A 19,431-nucleotide genomic window follows, 5' to 3' on the forward strand; every position below is an offset into this window, starting at 1 on the left:
TTTAAGTCTGTTCCCAGCTTACTTCAAAGACACACCCATTGTTAGCGAAACAGCCACTAGCGACGGCCCATGTTTAGCTAAGCAAGCACAGCAGTGAGCAGGTGAACACAGTGACCTTTGACTCATGACCTTACCCCTCCATCCCCAGATGAGGCCTTGTGGGACACTTTCGTGAGGCACTTGCCGCCCTCGACCACCTCTCACAGCGTGAGCCTGGAACGACTGCGGCAGGGAGTCAGCTACCAGTTCAGAGTGCTGGCTATCAATGAGTATGGCTATGGCGAGCCAAGTGCGCCCTCTGCTGCCATGTCAGGTAACTGCTCTTTCCTAACTATCTGGCGTTTAGCCTCTCTAGATTAAATGCACAAAATACAAATAACTAAGGGCAGGCTGATGTGTGATTCAAAGAAGCATTCTTGAAAACAGTAGCACCTGTGAATTGTCACAAAGCTGGTCATATAGGATCTAAAATGCATGACTTGAAACTGGTTCGGGTTAATCATTAGGCTTCTTCAGTGCTTTGACTTGTTAAGATATCAGTTTTGATCATGTGTGTATTTGTTGTGCATCCACATGGACTCTGCACTAGGTTAGTCAGTTCCTTATCAGCATTGATAAAGTGCAATGGGTTATTAAACTATTAAACTGCATAATCTTTAAATGACATCATGTAAAGAGAACAGGTTTGAACAAGTGCTTTGATCATAACTTATAAAGCTACATCACAAATTATAACGTTAGTAGTGCTCAGTTCATTTTATGAGCTGAAAAGATCTTTTAACTGACATTTATATATGCATGTCTTGCTACCAAAATTTATAGAATTTCTGAAACCATAAGCCTCATAAGCAAAAAGCTATTAAAATGTGTATAATATCAGGCTTCCACTACAGTGATGTGCCTTGAGTGATGGAGCCCAATGCTGTACTTAATTCGACCATGGCCATATCTGTGGATCCTCACTTTAACCACCTCTAAGAAAACTTGTGCTTTCACGCAGGATCAGTGTGGAGCCCCTAGCAGTGCACTGATGCTGGCATGCACTACTAACAGTGCGTGCCTGACCATGTAATGACATTCTCCACAGCATATATATCAGTGACCTTCTATTTGGCAGTGAGACGGTCTTGTTCGGTCTCTGTTTTGGAACAGCCATTTATTTCCCTTGGCTGCTGTTGTGAAGCTACCTGGAGATGTGTCCTGCCAAGTTTATAGAAAAAAACACCCATTTAACCCCAAATGTGGCTGATCATAATCCTCCCTTGCCGAGTCAATGAGACAAATGGTCGCTGTATTATAAAGATTCATTGTATTATAGAGATATGAAGCAGCGCACATTTTTCTTAAGATACCCATGTACCAGCAGAGCACCTTCACTGTTGTTTGTCCATCAAAAGGCAGAAGGGTGTAGGCATGGGTCCCCCTGTCTCTAGACAGGAACTATTCTACTGTAGGTGCTACACTATTTCTGGCCGAGCCTGTGTCACTCCGTCACAGCAGTGTTGTCGCAGCTGTCAGCAAAGGCCCGCGGGAGTTTGCGCCCTTAGATCAGTGACGCATCTAGGCCACTCTCTGCTTGGCTCAGACAAAAGATTTCATGAGAGGAGATAAGATTCACACACCACCTTTGTTCCCCTCCCTGTTTCTCCAAATACATGCAACTCCCCCAACTAATTTTGCCAGGAAATGAGTAGCAAAACCATCTGCAGAAGCTTACTGTCATGCGGAGGCATGGCTGTGTTTGGCAGCAGCCCGTTAGTGCCAGCCTTCAGTTAGATATTGCACTGATGTCGTGCTTGTTTACCTCACAGCTTCCTCTGCCCACTTACTTCTGACAATTCTGCAAAGACCTCATATTGCTCTGATTACAGCATAAATAAGGCCCTGCCAAATACACAAAATACCCCTTGTTTATTATGAATAAATACATGGACTTATTAATTATTGCTGTTTGTGAGAGTTCATCTGCTGGCTTACAGGAGAAACTTATGGTCATACTACAATACTGTGTGTCTGTTGCTTTTGGAAGCTCATAAAAGGTGTTGACTATTAGGGACTAAAGTCATCTTCTGCCCTTCCCCCCTCCACCCTTCATGGCCATCTTCCTCTCGGCTCCCGCAGCCCAGCCGGAGACGCCGTTTTATGAGGAGTGGTGGTTCCTGCTGGTCCTGGCACTGTGCGGCCTCATCCTGCTGCTCCTGCTCGTCTTTGGCCTTGTCCTGCACGGACAGAGCAGGAAGTACAAGAGCTGTGGGACAGGTATGAGTTCATCCCCTATCCACCCTCATATCATACACAACACTGGTGACTGACACCCTGATTTTTTTTTTTTTGCTTCAGCACATATTAAGCTTGAATTAGTTACTACTAATATAGAACTACTACTGAACCATTCATACATGTTTCATTCTCCCAACCCTTTGAGAACTGTCACAAATGGACAATCTTTCTAAAGCTTCATCATGCTATCATTGGTTGCGGGCACGGGTGACTTTGTCGACATGATGATGATATGCTAACTGCGACAGGTGCAGCTGTCTCCACGATGGAGGAGTCTGTCACACTGGACAACGGTGGCTTCACGGCTCTGGAACTGAACAGCAGACCCGTCCACGTCAAGAGCTCCTTCTTGCGACGAAACGGCACCAGGTGGGTGCTAGCAGGGTCAGCTGGACAGCAAAGAGACACCGCCAGGTCATGTTCTCTTCCCCAGGGCCCTTTGCCATTCAGCGTAGAGCCTCTGGCACACTGCCTAAGTCCATACTGAGTAGTAGCTTTCAAACAGAGGTAAATAGTTCAGGGTCACCAAGTGTTAATCCTCCCCTGGATTTCTCCTGGATTTGCTCATTAGCTCAGCAGGTAGAATTAATGAATGAAATCAACTTTTAGCTTTTGTACTTTCAACATTCAAACAAGGTTCAGTCACATGTCTTTTAAGATGTCGCATATATGAAACCATCACCAACCTTGCATCATGTAACAAATACACATAAGTGTTTAGAAATATCCAAGACTTTTAAAACCCATTCAATATTCAAAGAAGTCCATCTCAAAGAAGTGAATCTCAAAGAAATCCATGACTGCCATGAGACCTTAATTAAAATGCACCGAATATCTAGGCTTTATGAATATTTAAGTAATTAGGGTTAATGCTATATGTCCAGTGTGAGCCCATTGCTATGGCCATCACTCTCTGTCTTTCCTGGCAGGTCTCCCCCTCGACCCAACCCTGCTGGACTTCGTTATTCAGACGAAGACATCTGCAACAACTACAATGGTGCAATCTCCACAGAGTGCACAGCCTTGACGGAGAGGCCAGCAGACTTGTCCGAGTCTGAGGTGCACACACCATGCAGGCTCACGCACACACACTGCAGCCCACAACATTGGAGGTGCCCACTTCTGGGCATGTGTGTGCCCAGACACAGGTGGCACAGCCTGATTGTTACCCTCTGGACCAGCAATTATTCTTGGAATTGATATAGTTTCTTTCATTCTATTTATTACTTAACACTGATAAAAGTATTGCTCCAAGGTGGTTAGACCCAAAGTGAGGGAGGGAAGCAATTATTTCTCTATATCAAACACTCAGATATGCATCATTTCTGTAGTAATGAAGTAATACTATAAATAAACTAAATGCAATTAACAGTATTTTAATAGATGCAATGCATACACTGAAAAATTCTAATTAAATCAGTTACTGTAATGTGATTACAAGAATATGCACTCTAGTGCATTACACTACTTTGTTACATTACATATTGCAGTAATACATTACTTAGTGTCACCATTCCCCACTGGTCTACTGTATATTAGCTGGGGTATTAGACCAATTCAAGTGCATTTGGGCCCTCTTGATTTCACCCCAGGCCACAGACAGCGACTGTGAGGAGGACCAGCTCAAGCATTCATTTGTGAACCACTACATGAGCGACCCATCCTACTTCAACTCGTGGAAACGACAGCAGAAAGGCCTGAAGCAGACACTGGCCTGCTCCTACGAGGAGCGTGTCAGCTCAGATGCCGACGGTTACTACCAGACGGTGGTGACCCAGCACAGTGTGGGCGGGGTTTACACACCTGCCGGCCAGCCCGCACCAGGATCCCGAACTCCAATTACAGGCTTCTCATCCTTTGTGTGATGCACCGGCATGACCCAGCCGGTGGGGGGATGGGGGGCCACTCCCTGCTGTGGGGCCCCTGGTCCTGAGAAGGGAGACCCCAGGGGAAAGGCACAAAACTCGGGACATTTCAGCAGTATTTTCACCACGAGCACTACAAGAGACAATGTTTATGATTGACCACTCAATTAGTTCAGACTGCGTGTCGATTAGCAGGTGTGACGGTAAGTGTGAAGGAGGAGTATTTGACTGATTCAGCAAAATGGAATAACACTGCAATCACAGGAGCAGAGATAATCCCAGAGTTCAGAGTGTATGTTATTGTTACTGCTGTTTATAGTGGCCACAGCCTTGGATGTTTTATCAAATGGGAATTAAGATGGGTCTAACAGGAAACTCCTGGTTTTGGCCTACCAATGTAATGGTCAGCACTACATTCCCACACTCGACATGGTGGCACACATTCACAGTTGAAAATGATCATTCCTACCAAGATTCCCTTTATGACAAACCACTGGAAGGATTTTACATGGATCAAGTACTCTGTAATTACTATATACTATAATGTCATGTCACCTTCAGTGTGTCTATCTCCATGTGTTTCACTTGTTATCGGAAAGGTCACCGAACTGAGGTGGATGTTGGGGTGAAAGCGCAGGGTGTTGCAGCTCTGCCTCACTGACAGGCGTGCGGTGGAGACCACAGCACTTGCTCACACCCCCCCTTGGGCAGCAAAACACAGCACGAGTCGTACAGTGATTTTTCACGTGTCGCATGCCACCATCTTCACATGGAACACTGCTGTTAACAATTCAGTTTGTTTGTTTATTTTGAAGGGTTTTTTTTCACCAGGCTTAAGAACAGCATTCATTTGAAGGACCCAGTTTTACAAACACAGGTTCTGCCTTGTCGTAGGTCCCTAAACTGAAGCATACTTTCGGAGAAATCCCAGTTGCCTTGAACATTTCCCTTGAAAGCTAGGTTAAGTCTAGATCTGGAATGCAGGTCTGCTTATGCTGTTTGACTGCATAACAGTTCCCCAGCTATAGTGTAATGTTGCCCCTGTTCTGGTTAACCTGATGCTGTCTTGGCTCATGGAGTGCTGGAGAAGTAGCAGCTCTGACCCAGCTAAGGCAGAGCAGAAGGTGCAGGCAGCAGACGCCAGACTATGCAGTGCAGGCCACGCCCCAGGAGTAGAGCTGCAGGATCACCAGGTGAGAGGTGAGCCTAGATGACTTTTAGCACATTATTGACAGGGTTCCCACATCCTGAATGTGAGAGGTTCTGAGTTTAGGGTTAAAGAAAACAAGATCTTGCCATTTCAGAAAAATGGGTGTTCCAAAAGTGAAATTTGAGCACAAAATGAAAAAATTTAAATCACAAGTTTCAAGAAATTGTCCCATACAAACCTTCAGAAAAGGAACTTGGGATAGTGGGCATATATTAATTTTATAGCACTGTAATTGACCTTATGATTTCTGACTCATGCACCATGCACAACTGCTGTTTTAATAATTTTTTTACTGGAAATAGAAGCGGAGTGAAATTGACAAGTCCTGAGATGGATTGAGAACCCTATATGTCCAGTCCTCTTAAGCCATAAGCACATAGCTTTCTTTTTCCTTCATTTTTCCATATTTCTTTTTTTTTTTATTTTAGCTTCACTTTTGTTTACCACAGAAGCTTTGACTGAATATTTGCCTTTTTTTTTTATAGGCGTGAAATGTATAAATGTGATCTAGGATTTATTTGTATTGTTCATCTTTTTTTAAACTGTACTATTACTGTAGAGTGATGCAACACCTTTTGTACTTTTGTTACAATGTAATTTTATTTCTTGCAGTTCTTGAAATTACCAATCACAGTGGTGGACAAAACAATAATTTACTGTAATGGAAAAGGAAATGTTTATGGTTTATGCTTGCCATCATGTCTGTCTCAGCACGAGTTTATGTCATGGACATTCATGAAGTAAAGACTATTTCCCACTTTTTTTTTTAAAGAGAAATTAAATGTTTGCTGTTGACATAAATGGCTTGAACTACAACAGTATATTATTGCAACCCACCTACACAGCACACCTCATGCTATGTGTATTCTAAATATTGTCATCACTAAATTTTACAGTTTCGTAAAATTAAAATGACAAACATTGTCCAGTCTACATTTACGGCACTTGGCAGACACTCCTATCCAAAGTGACTTACACATTTCTCAGCATGACAATATATGTTCTCAGTGGGAATGAAACCTAGCAGTGCACATACATACAGACTACACACAGACTACATACACCCAGCAGCCACTTCATTCACACCACTTATAAATCACATCCCTGTTGCCATGCACGGCTAGCCAGTTAGCTGCACGCTTTTAGTTATCATCAAACCCCTCATCAAAGGAACGTTTTTGACCAAAGGACTGAAGTTAGCAGATAGTTTCAGGTGGCAGGCCACTGTCAATCCAGCAGTGACATTAACGTGGTGAAAGGACACCGGTAAGGACACCTTATACATTCACACCAGCCCAATATCCTCTTCCATGTCAATGTAAAGGCTGTGTTGAAAATAGTCCACCACGCAAATGTCCGGTGTGAAAATAATGGGTCCTGTGCCCAGAAACCAATCAGTGATGAACAGAATAGAGGATGGCTGACACAGATGGGCCACCACTTTGCATTCAGCATTTATAAAACATATCTCTAAGATGTAACAGTGGCCAGTGAGTGAACTACAAATTATAAAATAGAAATAGACTACTATGTATAAGACATAACGGTGTGTGTTGGAGTTTGGGGGGAGAGAGTTACGATTTAATTACTTTAAGACTGTCCTTCTAAACAACTATAATTAGATTATACATTTGAGGAAAAGTGCCAACCAGAGCTGGCCGCAAGAATTCTGGAAATTGTGTGTCCGCTATGTGGCGCTCTAAGCCATCAGTGAAAAGGAAGAATAAACGTTCCAAGTATAGTAAACAAGGAAGTGTGTTCAGAAGTAATAAGTTTGTAAGCCTAAATTGGTTCCTGTTTACATTTTTTCTTAGGTAATTAGACACGCATTTCAAATTTTAAGTCCTTCTAATATCAACTCCAGAGATTTCATACTTTCGTCCAACAGCATCTCTCGAGACGTCATATGTAAAAGAAAAAACACTAAAAAAAAACAAAAAAACAAAACAAAACAGGATGTACGGAGGCTACGCGTTAGTGTATTCTCCATGTAAATCCTGTCTCTTGAGAAAACTCCTAACCATGAATTTGCGCTGCGGAACCGAAAATGCTAACTGGACGCGCCTCGCCCACTATTTAGACCTTTAAACCATTTCTTAGCGGGTGTTTATCAAACCAAGAACTGCAGATGAGCTGCACCATCACCTAGACCATACGGTTCATACAGATTTGCTGTTTTTGGCGAAAAGAAAATGATTACGCTCACATTTCTGTCTGTGACATGGACTCTTGTCATACTGGTGATCACCCTTCTTCTTATGTGAGTATGTTGTCTTACAGCGTATATGATAACATGTTAGTAAGCAGTAATAATTATGTAGGTTATTTTTTTCTTATCTGTAGCTACGGTGTTTGGCCGTATGGATTTTTTAAAAAACTTGGGATCCTAGGACCAAGGCCTTGGCCCTTCATTGGAACCTTTCTGTCTTACACAAAGGTGTGTAATTATCGCACCCGGAAGTATGAATATTGATACTGAATAAGTAAGAAGCACATTGTTTGCCGTTTATATTTTAATTCGTTTCAGGGTTTCTACAATTTTGATACGGCGTGTTTTAAGAAATATGGAAAAGTTTGGGGGTGAGTAGGATAGAGATCACAAGCTTTGATTGCATTCTTTAAAGAAATTGTTTTGAATATGAATTAACCTCTTAAACTCCTGGCTTATTCTTTAGTTGGTAGTCTTAAGGCATATTTAATAACTAGTGTAAATTATTCGTTTTGTGTGTGTGTGTGTGTGTGTGTGTGTGTGTGTGTGTGTGTGTGTGTGAGTGTGTGTGTGTATATATATATATATATATAAGTTATGTATGTATTTAAAAGAGTGAGCAATAAGAGTGAGTCTGGACTATAAACAGTATATATATATATATATATATATATATATATATATATATATATATATATATGTATGTATGTGTGTGTGTGTGTGTGTGTGTGTGTGTGTGTGTGTGTGTGTGTGTGTGTGTGTAAAGTAAAATCCAGAAAAAGCACTTTCCACCAACTAATAAAAAGACCAGATAAGCACTCTGAAATCTTATATAAATATGTAGGTGATTAATCATTCTGACATATTGTAGATGACTACAGGCAAATCTGTGCTTATTAGCATATCAGCTGCAGTGAAAGAAATATTTTTATTAGATATATTGATTTGTAGCAACTGCCTTACTTGCCTGTGTTTCTACCACAGCTACAGGCTGATTATGCAAATTAAGACATACAGATAATTCTGCTTGTCCTGTGAGGCTCAGTAGGATGGAAGTAAAGTACTGGAACTGTCTAATATGATCAAATGTGCATTTTTTATTACTAAGGATCTATGATGGGAGGTTACCAATTCTTATGGTCTTAGATCAGGAAATGATCAAAGCCATTATGGTGAAAGAATGTTACTCTGTTTTCACTAATAGAAGGGTAAGTTGTAGTTGTTATAAGCATTCACATTTGCTACCTGAAACCAGTATACTGTTTCCTCTGAACCTTGTTATATCCAAATTTTATCTTTAACAAGAACATAAGCATGTAATCAGGTTTAATCTGACACTTTACATTTCTATGATGTATTTAGGAAACAAACATGGATTTGGCTGGCCCCTTTGCTGACGGGATAACCATTGTAAAAGATGAGAAGTGGAAACGGATCCGTGGTTCGCTCTCTCCGTTCTTTACAAGTGGAAAACTAAAGGAGGTGCAGCATTGCAAAGGCTTATAGCACAACCATAAGAAGCTATCCTGTTTTAAATATAACACACTTTTTAGTTAAATGTGCCTAAAAAATGCTTACATGGGCAATTGACATGTCAGACTTCTTTCTGTCTGATCACTACCATTGTCTCACATTGAACACACATCTGCTGAAATTAGGTCCAATCATGTTTCATTTTCAAACCATCAACAGAGAGTTCAGAAGAAGAAGATGCATGTGTTAGCTGCTAAAATTGGCATTATGGAAAGGCTGGTCTGCAACAAAGTAATGGTTGGTCACTTTGTATATAACCATCATCTCACCATTTGTTTCCTATCTGATGTAATTCAGATCTTTCCATTAGCTGAGAAATATGCAGATCGCTTCATTGACAGTCTGAAGAAGAGAAACCCAGAAGAGGCCATTAAAATTAAAGAGTATGTGTACATCTGAAACACCCCAACAGACACCATGTGTTAGTCCATGTCCCACCACATGAACCAACAACTGTAGCTAGAACTGTGATCATGACTCACTATACCTAATCACTTTGAAACTGACTGAAGTACAAATGACATTCCCATCATAGCATGGTGATCTGAGGAGTGGTGATCTAATCTAATTTGTTTTTGATGAAACAATGAACAAATTCTTGTTGTGTATCCAAGCTGTGATCATGCATGTTCATAAATTGTTTATGTAGTTGTCTATAAGCATTGATAAAGGCAAAGCTCTTTTCTAAGACAAGTCTTTCTCTTTTCCAGCGTCCTTGCTCCCTACTCCATGGACGTTGTTGCCAGTTCCTCCTTTAGTGTGGACATTGATTCTATAAACAACCCAAATGACCCTTTTGTCACCCACATCAAGAAAATTTTCAGCTTCAGTTTCTTCAGTCCTTTATTCCTGATTATAAGTATGTCCTGTTCAGCATTGCTAGACTAGAGTATACAATCATCATAATTCAGTTTGGAATGACCTCTTTAACTGTCAAACCTAGGACACACTGTATGATTTTTTGTTGTTATAGTTCAGTGGAGTTAGGGTGTGGAATGAAATCAGAAACAGGCAAACAGTACCTAAATGTCTTTGTGATTTACTTTTTCTCTTTTTTTTTGCAGCTCTATTCCCATTTGTTGTTCCACTTTTAGCTAAACTAGGAGTGACTTTATTTTCTAAGTCATCTGTGGATTTTTTCTACAGTGCCCTGAAGAAGATAAAAGACCAGCATAACAATGATAATGTATGTCTGAAATAATTAACCTATACCTATTAGTAGAGTGCTACTGCATGTAACTATGTTGCAAATAAAAGAAGCACTACTGTTCCTTGCTTTTGTCAGAGCCGAGTGGATTTCCTGCAGCTCATGATCCAGAGCCAAATTTCTGATTCCCAAGCGGAGCAGGCTTCCAATGAGCATCTTTCCAAAGGTGATACCAGCAATAAGACCCAGGAACCACCCATCTTATGAACCGTATTAAACTTGAGTACTCTCCTGTACCACATTACCTAACCTTTTCTACACTATTGGCTTGCTTAATGTTCACAGGTTTAACTGACCATGAGATTCTTTCTCAGTCCTTTATCTTCATACTGGGAGGGTATGAGACTACCAGCGTCACTCTCACTTATCTTCTGTATAATGTTGTGACTAATCCAGACTGCATGACCAAGCTGGTGGAGCAGATCGACAAAGTCTTTCCTCTTGACGTGAGAATAAATATCTACCCAAGTATCCATACACTTAACAGTACTTGTTAAAGTAGTTTATGAGAATTATCTGAGAGAAGAAAATGAAATGACTTGTGACTCAGTCTCATTTCTGCTAGGCTCCAATGACTTACGACACACTGATGAAGTTCGAGTACCTGGACATGGTCATCAATGAGTCCATGCGGCTTCTCCCTACTGCCCCCCGTCTGGAGAGGGTCTGTAAGAAGACCATAGAGATCAGTGGGATCACCATACCTAAACAAACTCTGGTGGCTATCCCCACGTATGTGCTGCACAGGGACCCACAGCTCTGGGAGGCACCTGAGGAGTTCAGGCCAGAGAGGTAACCCTGCCGCTCAGCCCCAGCTGAGAGAGAGCTGTCTTTTAGCTCCACAAAATGATCGAGAGCATTATTCTATGACAGTACATTAGCTGATTTGTATGTTGTTGGTGTCCAGGTTGGTTTAGCACAGTATCAGATAAAGAAACAGAAATGAGGAATGGATTCCTGAAGCATCTACATTATATCACAGAACTCATGTTTCCATGTGGAGCTGAATAAGCAATATTAACATGGTGGCCTTTCTGATTGCTGAAGGTTCAGTCCAGGAAATGACATCAGCCCCTACGCTTTCATGCCCTTTGGCCTTGGGCCACGCAACTGTGTGGGAATGAGGTTTGCTCTGATGATCATGAAAGTGGTGGTGGTGAAGTTGCTTCAGAACTTCAGCATGGAGACATGCAAAGAGACACAGGTTGGAATTTTCTCTCATTAATGGTCTTGTAGACCTTGGGTGTACACATACAGCAGATGAGCAATCATATATTGATGAAAGGCAGACTGGATATGATACATTTTTTTGCACTGGATACTAATGCTTGGTTTATAATTCTTTTTGACTTTGTTGAATTGTGCATTTGTTTTTGTTTTGGTTTTTTTTGGTTTTTTTACCCCAGATTCCTATTCAACTGAATGCTCTCTTTCAACCTAAAGTTCCTGTGACTCTGAAGTTTATACCAAGATCTGAGAAGGTTCCACTTGAAGCATAAGTATCGCTGGATTATTTTATGAGAAATTATTTGCCTAGAGTAGAGATTCACCTACATATACACTATCGCCCTTGAATTCATGATGGTGTGTTTTATTTATATATTATAATGCTATATTTAGGATGATCATGCTTACATACTTTGGGTGCTGCAGTAGCAAATATTGACCATAGTGCATGCATAATATGCATAATTACACACTCACATAGTGCAAAGACAGAAGTATATTATATAAAGTGTCTGACGCATCCAAAGTAGAAGACACCAGACCAAACAAAAGAAGAATTAAATGATGTGTATATTATCAACAATTAATGTAAGAAAATGGACAAAACTAGAGTAAATAGGTAAATAAATTAGTGCACTGTATTTTGTATTTGTTGTTGATGTGTGCATAATATCTGAACACAGTCCCATTACACTGTGATCAAATTGCAATATATTTCTGTCTTTCCCAGCTATTTGGCCTGTATTTTAATTTAGTTCTATAAAGCTTTGATGAAGTGTAGTAATGTGTATTTTAAATTGCTGTAATTCTGGTGAGCCTGATCTCCAGACTGTAAACCTGATCTATAAATTAAGTGTTAACACCAGGCTCCCAGTGGAACCTTGAGGTGTGTGATGGTCTAGAAGAGAATAGTAAAATACTAAAAGGATGTATTACTGCCATTAGTGCCACACCGTGACCCCATCCATAGACAGTAAATGTGTATTTCTTATCTTGCCTGTAGCACCACTATTGAAGCATGTTGGATTAATCTCGTGTTAGACTTTATCAGAGGTCACAACACTGCTATTTTCCGAGAGATTGCATAGCTTTGTCTATTTGGAATCATTCTGGTGAATAAAATGCTTTTCCTAACATTCCTAACATTCGAAAAGGCCTTGAACACACTTCGCACTGAATTTACAAACAGAAAAATCATATCCCTGATAATGTTTTATAGTTTGAAATCATACGGAACTAATAACTGTTCAAGGAAGGGTGAACTACACTCGGGAGGAAACTACTTTTTTGCTCATTTATTTTTCATTCATTGATAAAGAGCCAGTGTAAACACATTTGGAAAGCATCAATAAAGCAAATCAGCACATTAATTCTCAAATTTGCTATTTACTATTAGCAAATTAACTGAGCAATAAACAAGAAAGGAAAATTAAGACTGGCCATGCGTGTCCATGGGTAACTCTTCCTGTAAAATGCTAATAAGTGGGGTCTGACAGTGAACTGGATAACCACAGCTCCTGCAAGTGTTGAATGTGCTACTGCCTGCTGTTTGTGGGCTCTCATCTTTAGGTTAACCTGTAGGACCAGACCAGCAACCTGCCTTGTGAACATTTGTATGGAGGTACACCTGTGGCAGCCTTTAAAAACCAGCAGTGACATAAGGGTTGTGGTTGTGTGTAATCCTCTATCCTATTATACAGAAGCAGCTTGTACAGCTCTTAGATTGTATGCTGAGAAATAATCCTATTGAGAGTGTGAGGTGCACAGACTCTGTTTAAAATGTACTGAATTTTAATTTTAAACTTGTAAAATTTATTTTAGTGCCACAAACACAATCTCTGCAGGAGTAATGGTAGTAAGGCATTTTGCTGATATAAAATTGTATGGATAAATCAAATGTTTCATCAGCAATGTAGTAATTAAATGCATGTTGAGCACTTAGAGATGTGGGTGCTAACTTGAACATCCCTTACCTGGGCAATTCACCTCCTCTCTTATTAAATAAATAAATACATAAATAAAATTAGGATGACTATGAAAGGCTGTTGTGGAATATACCTCTTTTTCGATTTGGGTATATTTTTTACACTCACAGTAGTTTTATAGAACTGAAATTTGTGAGGAATTACAAAATATTCTTTTATAATGAATAATTAATATCTAATACACAAAAGAATGGGACAAGTATACTCTGTTATCAAGTCAGAGGTGGCATCCCCAGCTCTTCTCAGTCTCTGCAGAAAGTGTAATTTGGTGTTGGATCTTTGATAATAACATTTGTGTGGTTATCCCACTGTAGACAGATAAAGAGAAGCAGGATGAGGTGGAGGAGGCTTCATAAATGTCACAGCCATGGTTTTGCATTTTGTTGGATTTAATGTCATCTGGATATCTGGAACCCACCTGTCTAAATTATCTAAAACCCTTTGTGGGGATGTTATTTTAGTTCCTTGGCATGAATGAGGTTCAGATCATCTACGTATTTCCAACAATTCTCAATGCCCTAGCCATGTCATTTATAAGGGCTAGGAAAATCAGGGGCCCCAGTAAGTTTCCTAGGGCCACGCCTCCAGTGAGCTCTTGCCAATCACAGTGAGTGTCTTGATACCAAATTTGTTGCCTTCAGCCAGAGATGAAACTGCACACCCATGGTATTAAGGCAGGTCTGACACCTAGCAGCCAAAGGTGCTATGATATTATGCATACTATGATAATTTGCCATAATGATAATTTGATAATGGCAGATGGCAATCTTCAATCAAGTGTATTAATAATAAAAATAGACAATCAAGTGCTAGAATCACTTGTTTATGGTGTACAAACTAAAGCTGTCATATTTTCATTTGTACTATAGACAGAATAGTTATTAAAAGCCATTAATGCAATTACCAATAATAATAATAATAATAATAATAATAAGAAGAAGAAGAAGAAGAAGAAGAAGAAGCAGAAGAAGAAGAAGAAGAAGAAGAAGAAGAAGAAGAAGAAGAAGAAGAAGAAGAAGAAGAAGAAAAAAAAGAAGAAGAAGCAGCAGCTCAAGTGTCCTGTGAACTACGGGTGCTTTCTGGGACATGTCAAAGTGTTGTGTATAACATTTGCATTACTCAAATGCGCCAACAGGGGTTGCTACAGTATAAAACAAAATGTAGGTTGTTCCATGATTTACGCATTACTTTCGGTGAATTGTGTTTCTGTTTCTGCACGCAAAACGCACATCATGTTTTAATTACCAACACTCTCAATAACAAAATTTTCAACAGATTCCCATATATATATGTGTTTGTTGTGGCTGGTCTGATTAATCTTAGATTACCCTGATGAGTGTTATGAAAACATTCTGAACAATCATAGGTGTTTAGACAGCCTGAGAAATCATGTGTTTTGTGTTGCGTGTGTATTACCATGTGCTAATGATAGAGAGCTATAACTGTGTCTGTGCTGTCAGCTGGGTCTGCTCGCTGAGAAACTGTGAACAACATAATCACACCTTCAACAGTAAGAGCATGTTTTGTTCACATTTTAGTTGCCGTTTTTGGGGATTTTTTAATGTAATTAATTTATTTATTTATTGCATGGCTAGTTTGAAACCTTTCTGGAACATTGATGAATGTACAATAATATTTCTGATCAGAAATTATAAATAACAAAATGCAAATAACAGAAAAATAATGTCATTTCTGTGATTCCAAAGAGGAAGCTTGACACATCTATGGCCACACATGGCACATCCATGAATGCACAGGACACTTTAGTCTGTGTGTGTGTGTGTGTGTGTGTGTGTGTGTGTGTGTGTGTGTGTGTGTGTGTGTGTGTGTGTGTGTGTGTGTGTGTGTGTGTGTGTGAATGTACCCAGTATGCAGTGGTTAGTACCAACAAAATGTGTCCAAATGAAAGGATCATGGGCTCCCAAGCCTGCAATCCCCTAGAAGACCTACTGTAACACACATTCCTGAAAAGGTGAATGCTGGTTTTGATTAAAAGGTTTGCGTAGACACAGCATTCACATAATGATTCACATGATGAATAATCTTTTATTTATATTGTGTGGACCTCTGGGTGTGTATACATCACTTACATGGGGAAAAGATGAAAGGATGCACTATGTGAAGAAGGTAACCTGTCAGAGACAATTTGATGCTCTGCGCAATGATCTGCTAGAAAACCTTGGGTCCTGGCATTTGTGTGGATGTGACATTGACATGTGCCACCCACCTAAACAATCTGATTGAACATCTATGGGATGTACTGGAAAAAGGTCCAATCCAATGAGGCCCCACCTTGCAACCTACAGGACTTAAAGGATGTTCTACTAACATCTTGGTGCCAGATACCATAGGACATCCATGCCTTAATATCTCAGAACTTTTTGGGTGACACAAGAGAGACCTACACAATATTAGGCAGGTGGTTTTAATGTTATGGATAATCAGTATATGTATATCATGGCAGCAAAAGATCAAGAATTAAGCACTATGTCAATCAAAGCAGACGTTTCACACTAGACAATACTCAAGATGCAGACTGCAAAGGACCCACCACCTAGTAGAAGGATAAAAGATCCTGGCAAGGAAAACATGCTGAGAGATGCAACAATGTGGCAGGGTCATATACAGGAACATATGCAGCTGGACACCTCCAAATCCAAATGGGAGGAACCACAGAGGGTGGTGGAGAACAGGAAGGCTAAGATCCTGTGGGACCTCCAGTTCCAGATAGATAAACAAGTGGTGATGATCCATCCAGACATTGTGATAGTAGATAAGATACAGAGGACAGGAGTGGTAATGGATGTGGTAAACCCAAATGATGGAATCATCCAAAGAAAATTTGAAAAGTTGGAAGAATACCAGGGATTGAAACTCAGAATATGGAAGGTTAACATAGTGGTGAAGGAGGGTGAGGGCCACTTGTTATGACCCTGAGTTGTAGGACTGGCTCCAATCCAATAGATCTCAGGAATGATAACATCAATCTCAGCCCAGAAAAGTGTAATCCTTAGAATCCTTAGTTTGTGTACCTTTGCTTTCAGTATCTGGTATGACCCCCTTGTATAGCAATAACTGTAATTAACCATTTCCGGTAATTGTTGATTAGTCCTGCACATTGGCTTGGAGGAATTTTAGCCCATTATTCTATACAAAACAGCTTCAGCTCAGTTATATTTGTGGGTTTCCTCCCATGAAGTGCTTTCAGGTCTTTCCACAACATTTATATTGTATTAAGGTCAGGACTTTGACATGGCCATTCCAAAACCTTAACTCTATTCTTCATTAACCATTCTTTGATAGAATGACTTGTGTGCTTAGGGCCGTTGCCTTGCTGCATGACACGTTCTATTGAGAATCAACTCATGGACAGTTAGCCTGACATTTTCATTTAGAATTTGCAGGTAAAATTCAGAATTCATTGTTCCATCAATGATGGTAAGCCATCCCAAACAATGATACTACTACCAACATATTTCATGGAAGGGATTGGATTTTATGTTGAAATGCAGTGTTTTCCTTTCTCCAAACATAATGCTGAATGTTTAAAGCATAAAGTTCTATTTTGATCTTATCCATGATCTTTGTTACTCCTATTGAAGGTAATAATGCTCTTGAATTTCTGTCATTTGTACACAGTCTGTCTAACTGTGGATTGGTGGAGTCCAAACTGTTTAGAGAGGTTTTGTAACCTTCTATAACCTGATGACAACCAACAACTCTTCTTCTGAGGTACTCAGAAATCTCCTTTGTTCGTGACATGATACACTTGTGAAGATCAGTTTGCGAGATCCCTGTTCTTTAAATAAAACAAAGTTCCCACTCCCACCCGATTGTCATCCCATTGATTGTCATCCCATCCCCATATTTCATCTTCAAATTATCTGCTAATCTTAAAGGTTTACATACTATTGCCACTCACAGATGTAGTGCTGGATCATTTTTCTCAGTATATGACTAATTCCAATATCTTTGTCACATTTGATTGATTTGGTTCTCTTTATCTTCTTTCAGGACTTGTGTGACAATCTGATGAAGTTTTAGTTCAATTTTGTGGGTTTGCAAACTTTCGATCACCACTGTATGCAAATTATGCATATTAAATAATGTTTTGTGAATAAGGCCTTTAGTTATAAATTATTTGCAGAGCAATGCTGCCATGTTTTGGTTGAACTTTTTCTTACAATTATATGAATATTCAGAAAGAACAGTCAAAATTTAAGATCTAACATTTGTTCCATATAAAGACTCTCTTAATTACTTTGAAGAATAGTATCATTTAAAGCTACTATTCCCAGACAGGGCAATGCTGCTGCCAAATCTTTCTCTAAATGGAATAAATCTCTCCAGAACATATCCCGTGATGGCATGGTGCCCAATGTCTCTTGCCTTGTCCTTGTTTGAATTCTTCTGCCAGCTTTATCCTGTCTCTCAGGGTCAGTCTAGTGGTTGTCTGTTCATGTCTGTGTTTGTGGAGACAGAGCATTGAAGGCAAAATATGTATATGTGAAAACCTTAAAACAAACACAGAGAAGGAGATACACATTACAGGAAGACACATGTGCTGGAAGACACCAATTACATCAAAATGAACTCCAAGAGACAGTCAAAGATATTTTATGAAAACATGTAGGACCCAAGCAAAAAGAAGGATTGCTACCAATTTTTTAAAAAAAGTTTAGTCCATAGCCTTAATCCCTGTAATCATATGAGCATGAGCCAATGATATCACTTAAATAAACACAGAACTTGTCTTGACTTGCCATGAGAGCATTGCATGGGTGAGATTCATATTACTGCCTTTGCTGAAAAGAGCATGCCCTTGTAAACCTTCTAAGAAAATTAAGATCTCTGTAGTATTAGAGTAAACTGTGATTACTAATTATTGAATAAGTACACTAAAATGGTATTAGGCTTGATTATCAGATACTATGAATGACTTTCACTGATTATCTTCTACAAATATAAATACACCAAAGAAAGATAGTATATGCGTGTGTGTGTGTGTGTGTGTGTGTGTGTGTGTGTGTGTGTGTGTGTGTGTGTGTGTGTGTGTGTGTGTGTGTTTGCTTGTGTTCTACACCATATTATGAAATAACATATAACCATCAAACATCATGTGATATATACAATATTGTTCTTTATTGCTGTTTGAATTGTAGTAAAGAAATGTAATCCACTGTCTTTGTATTTATCAGCTTTTAAGGGTTTATTTTCTTATGTGTAAATGATAAATGAACTCATCCATATGGTCCTTTGCTGACATTGTAAGATAGGTTTTAATATGTTCCTTATCAAGTTTGTTACTTGAACCGTGACTAGGTAACACTGCCTGTTATCTTATTAAGGTGGACCGGTTAGTGTGCTTTAAAATTACATTGAAGTAGAACTGCAGAAGTTATGAACTTTGTCATTTTCTTAACCATTGCTTGGTTGGTTATAGCTATAAAACTAACAGTAATAAAACAAGATGTTATGATGACTTCAGATTAAAATATCATGTTCCACAGATTTGAAAAAGATGAAAAAGCATGTGTTCTCTCTCTCTTTATCTTTTAGCCATTTTAGGTTGTTGGTGTAGGTAAGAAAGCAATAAAATACATTTACAGATTAATGACCATCCAAACCTTTGAATTTGTATTGGCCTAATTAACTCCGTGTAAACCTTTAAAACGCATGATGTCATTCCAGTATCCATGTTTTAGGTCTCTCTTGTTCTTTCTATGTTTATAAACAGAAAGCGGCGAATGGTCAGTGGGAGTTGACGTCATTGTTGAACAAGCTCTCAGTAAATCTGACCATTAAAATAGTTTGCAATTTTGAAAGAAAAGTACTGAATGTCAAATGTGTCCGATACAAAGCCGTTACTCCAGCCACCGTATATAAAATTAAAGTATATTTGTTATATTTTTATT

At 39.4% G+C, this 19,431-nt stretch overlaps 2 protein-coding genes and 1 long non-coding RNA gene across 3 annotated transcripts in view; all 3 read left to right on the forward strand.

Annotated features, from left to right (window-relative positions):
- Positions 1–6,156, forward strand: part of sdk1a (sidekick cell adhesion molecule 1a) — a 182,030-nt gene extending 175,874 nt beyond the window's left edge. The window contains exons 41-45 of the mRNA XM_035528817.1: positions 149–313; positions 2,122–2,259; positions 2,529–2,649; positions 3,210–3,339; positions 3,873–6,156. Of these exons, the coding sequence (XP_035384710.1) occupies positions 149–313; positions 2,122–2,259; positions 2,529–2,649; positions 3,210–3,339; positions 3,873–4,145 (827 nt within the window). The 3' untranslated portion in view covers positions 4,146–6,156. The remainder of the gene's footprint in view (positions 1–148; positions 314–2,121; positions 2,260–2,528; positions 2,650–3,209; positions 3,340–3,872) is intronic.
- Positions 6,157–7,150: 994 nt separating this feature from the next.
- LOC113575193 (cytochrome P450 3A40-like) lies at positions 7,151–12,665 on the forward strand. The gene is made up of 13 exons (XM_027006602.2): positions 7,151–7,615; positions 7,699–7,792; positions 7,883–7,935; positions 8,673–8,772; positions 8,927–9,046; positions 9,395–9,480; positions 9,808–9,956; positions 10,162–10,283; positions 10,383–10,470; positions 10,590–10,750; positions 10,870–11,096; positions 11,352–11,508; positions 11,711–12,665. Exons 1-13 carry the CDS (start codon positions 7,548–7,550, stop codon positions 11,801–11,803), a joined length of 1,518 nt encoding a protein of 505 aa, XP_026862403.2. The 5' UTR covers positions 7,151–7,547; the 3' UTR covers positions 11,804–12,665.
- A 2,174-nt stretch (positions 12,666–14,839) lies between these two features.
- Positions 14,840–18,167, forward strand: LOC113569935. Its single transcript, XR_003409854.2, has 3 exons — positions 14,840–15,026; positions 17,156–17,248; positions 17,531–18,167. It is a non-coding gene; the product is annotated as an uncharacterized LOC113569935 (long non-coding RNA).
- The last annotated feature ends 1,264 nt before the right edge of the window (positions 18,168–19,431 follow it).

Source organism: Electrophorus electricus, chromosome 8, assembly GCF_013358815.1.
Source record: "Electrophorus electricus isolate fEleEle1 chromosome 8, fEleEle1.pri, whole genome shotgun sequence".
NCBI lineage: Eukaryota > Metazoa > Chordata > Actinopteri > Gymnotiformes > Gymnotidae > Electrophorus > Electrophorus electricus.

Bases quoted from the DNA above. Each gene is read 5' to 3' on its own strand.
- LOC113575193 (XM_027006602.2), top strand. From the start codon at position 7,548: ATGATTACGCTCACATTTCTGTCTGTGACATGGACTCTTGTCATACTG. The intron at 7,936-8,672 runs GTGAGTAGGATA...TTTATTACTAAG, and splicing joins AAATATGGAAAAGTTTGGGG to GATCTATGATGGGAGGTTAC. The intron at 10,284-10,382 runs GTATGTCTGAAA...TGCTTTTGTCAG, and splicing joins ACCAGCATAACAATGATAAT to AGCCGAGTGGATTTCCTGCA.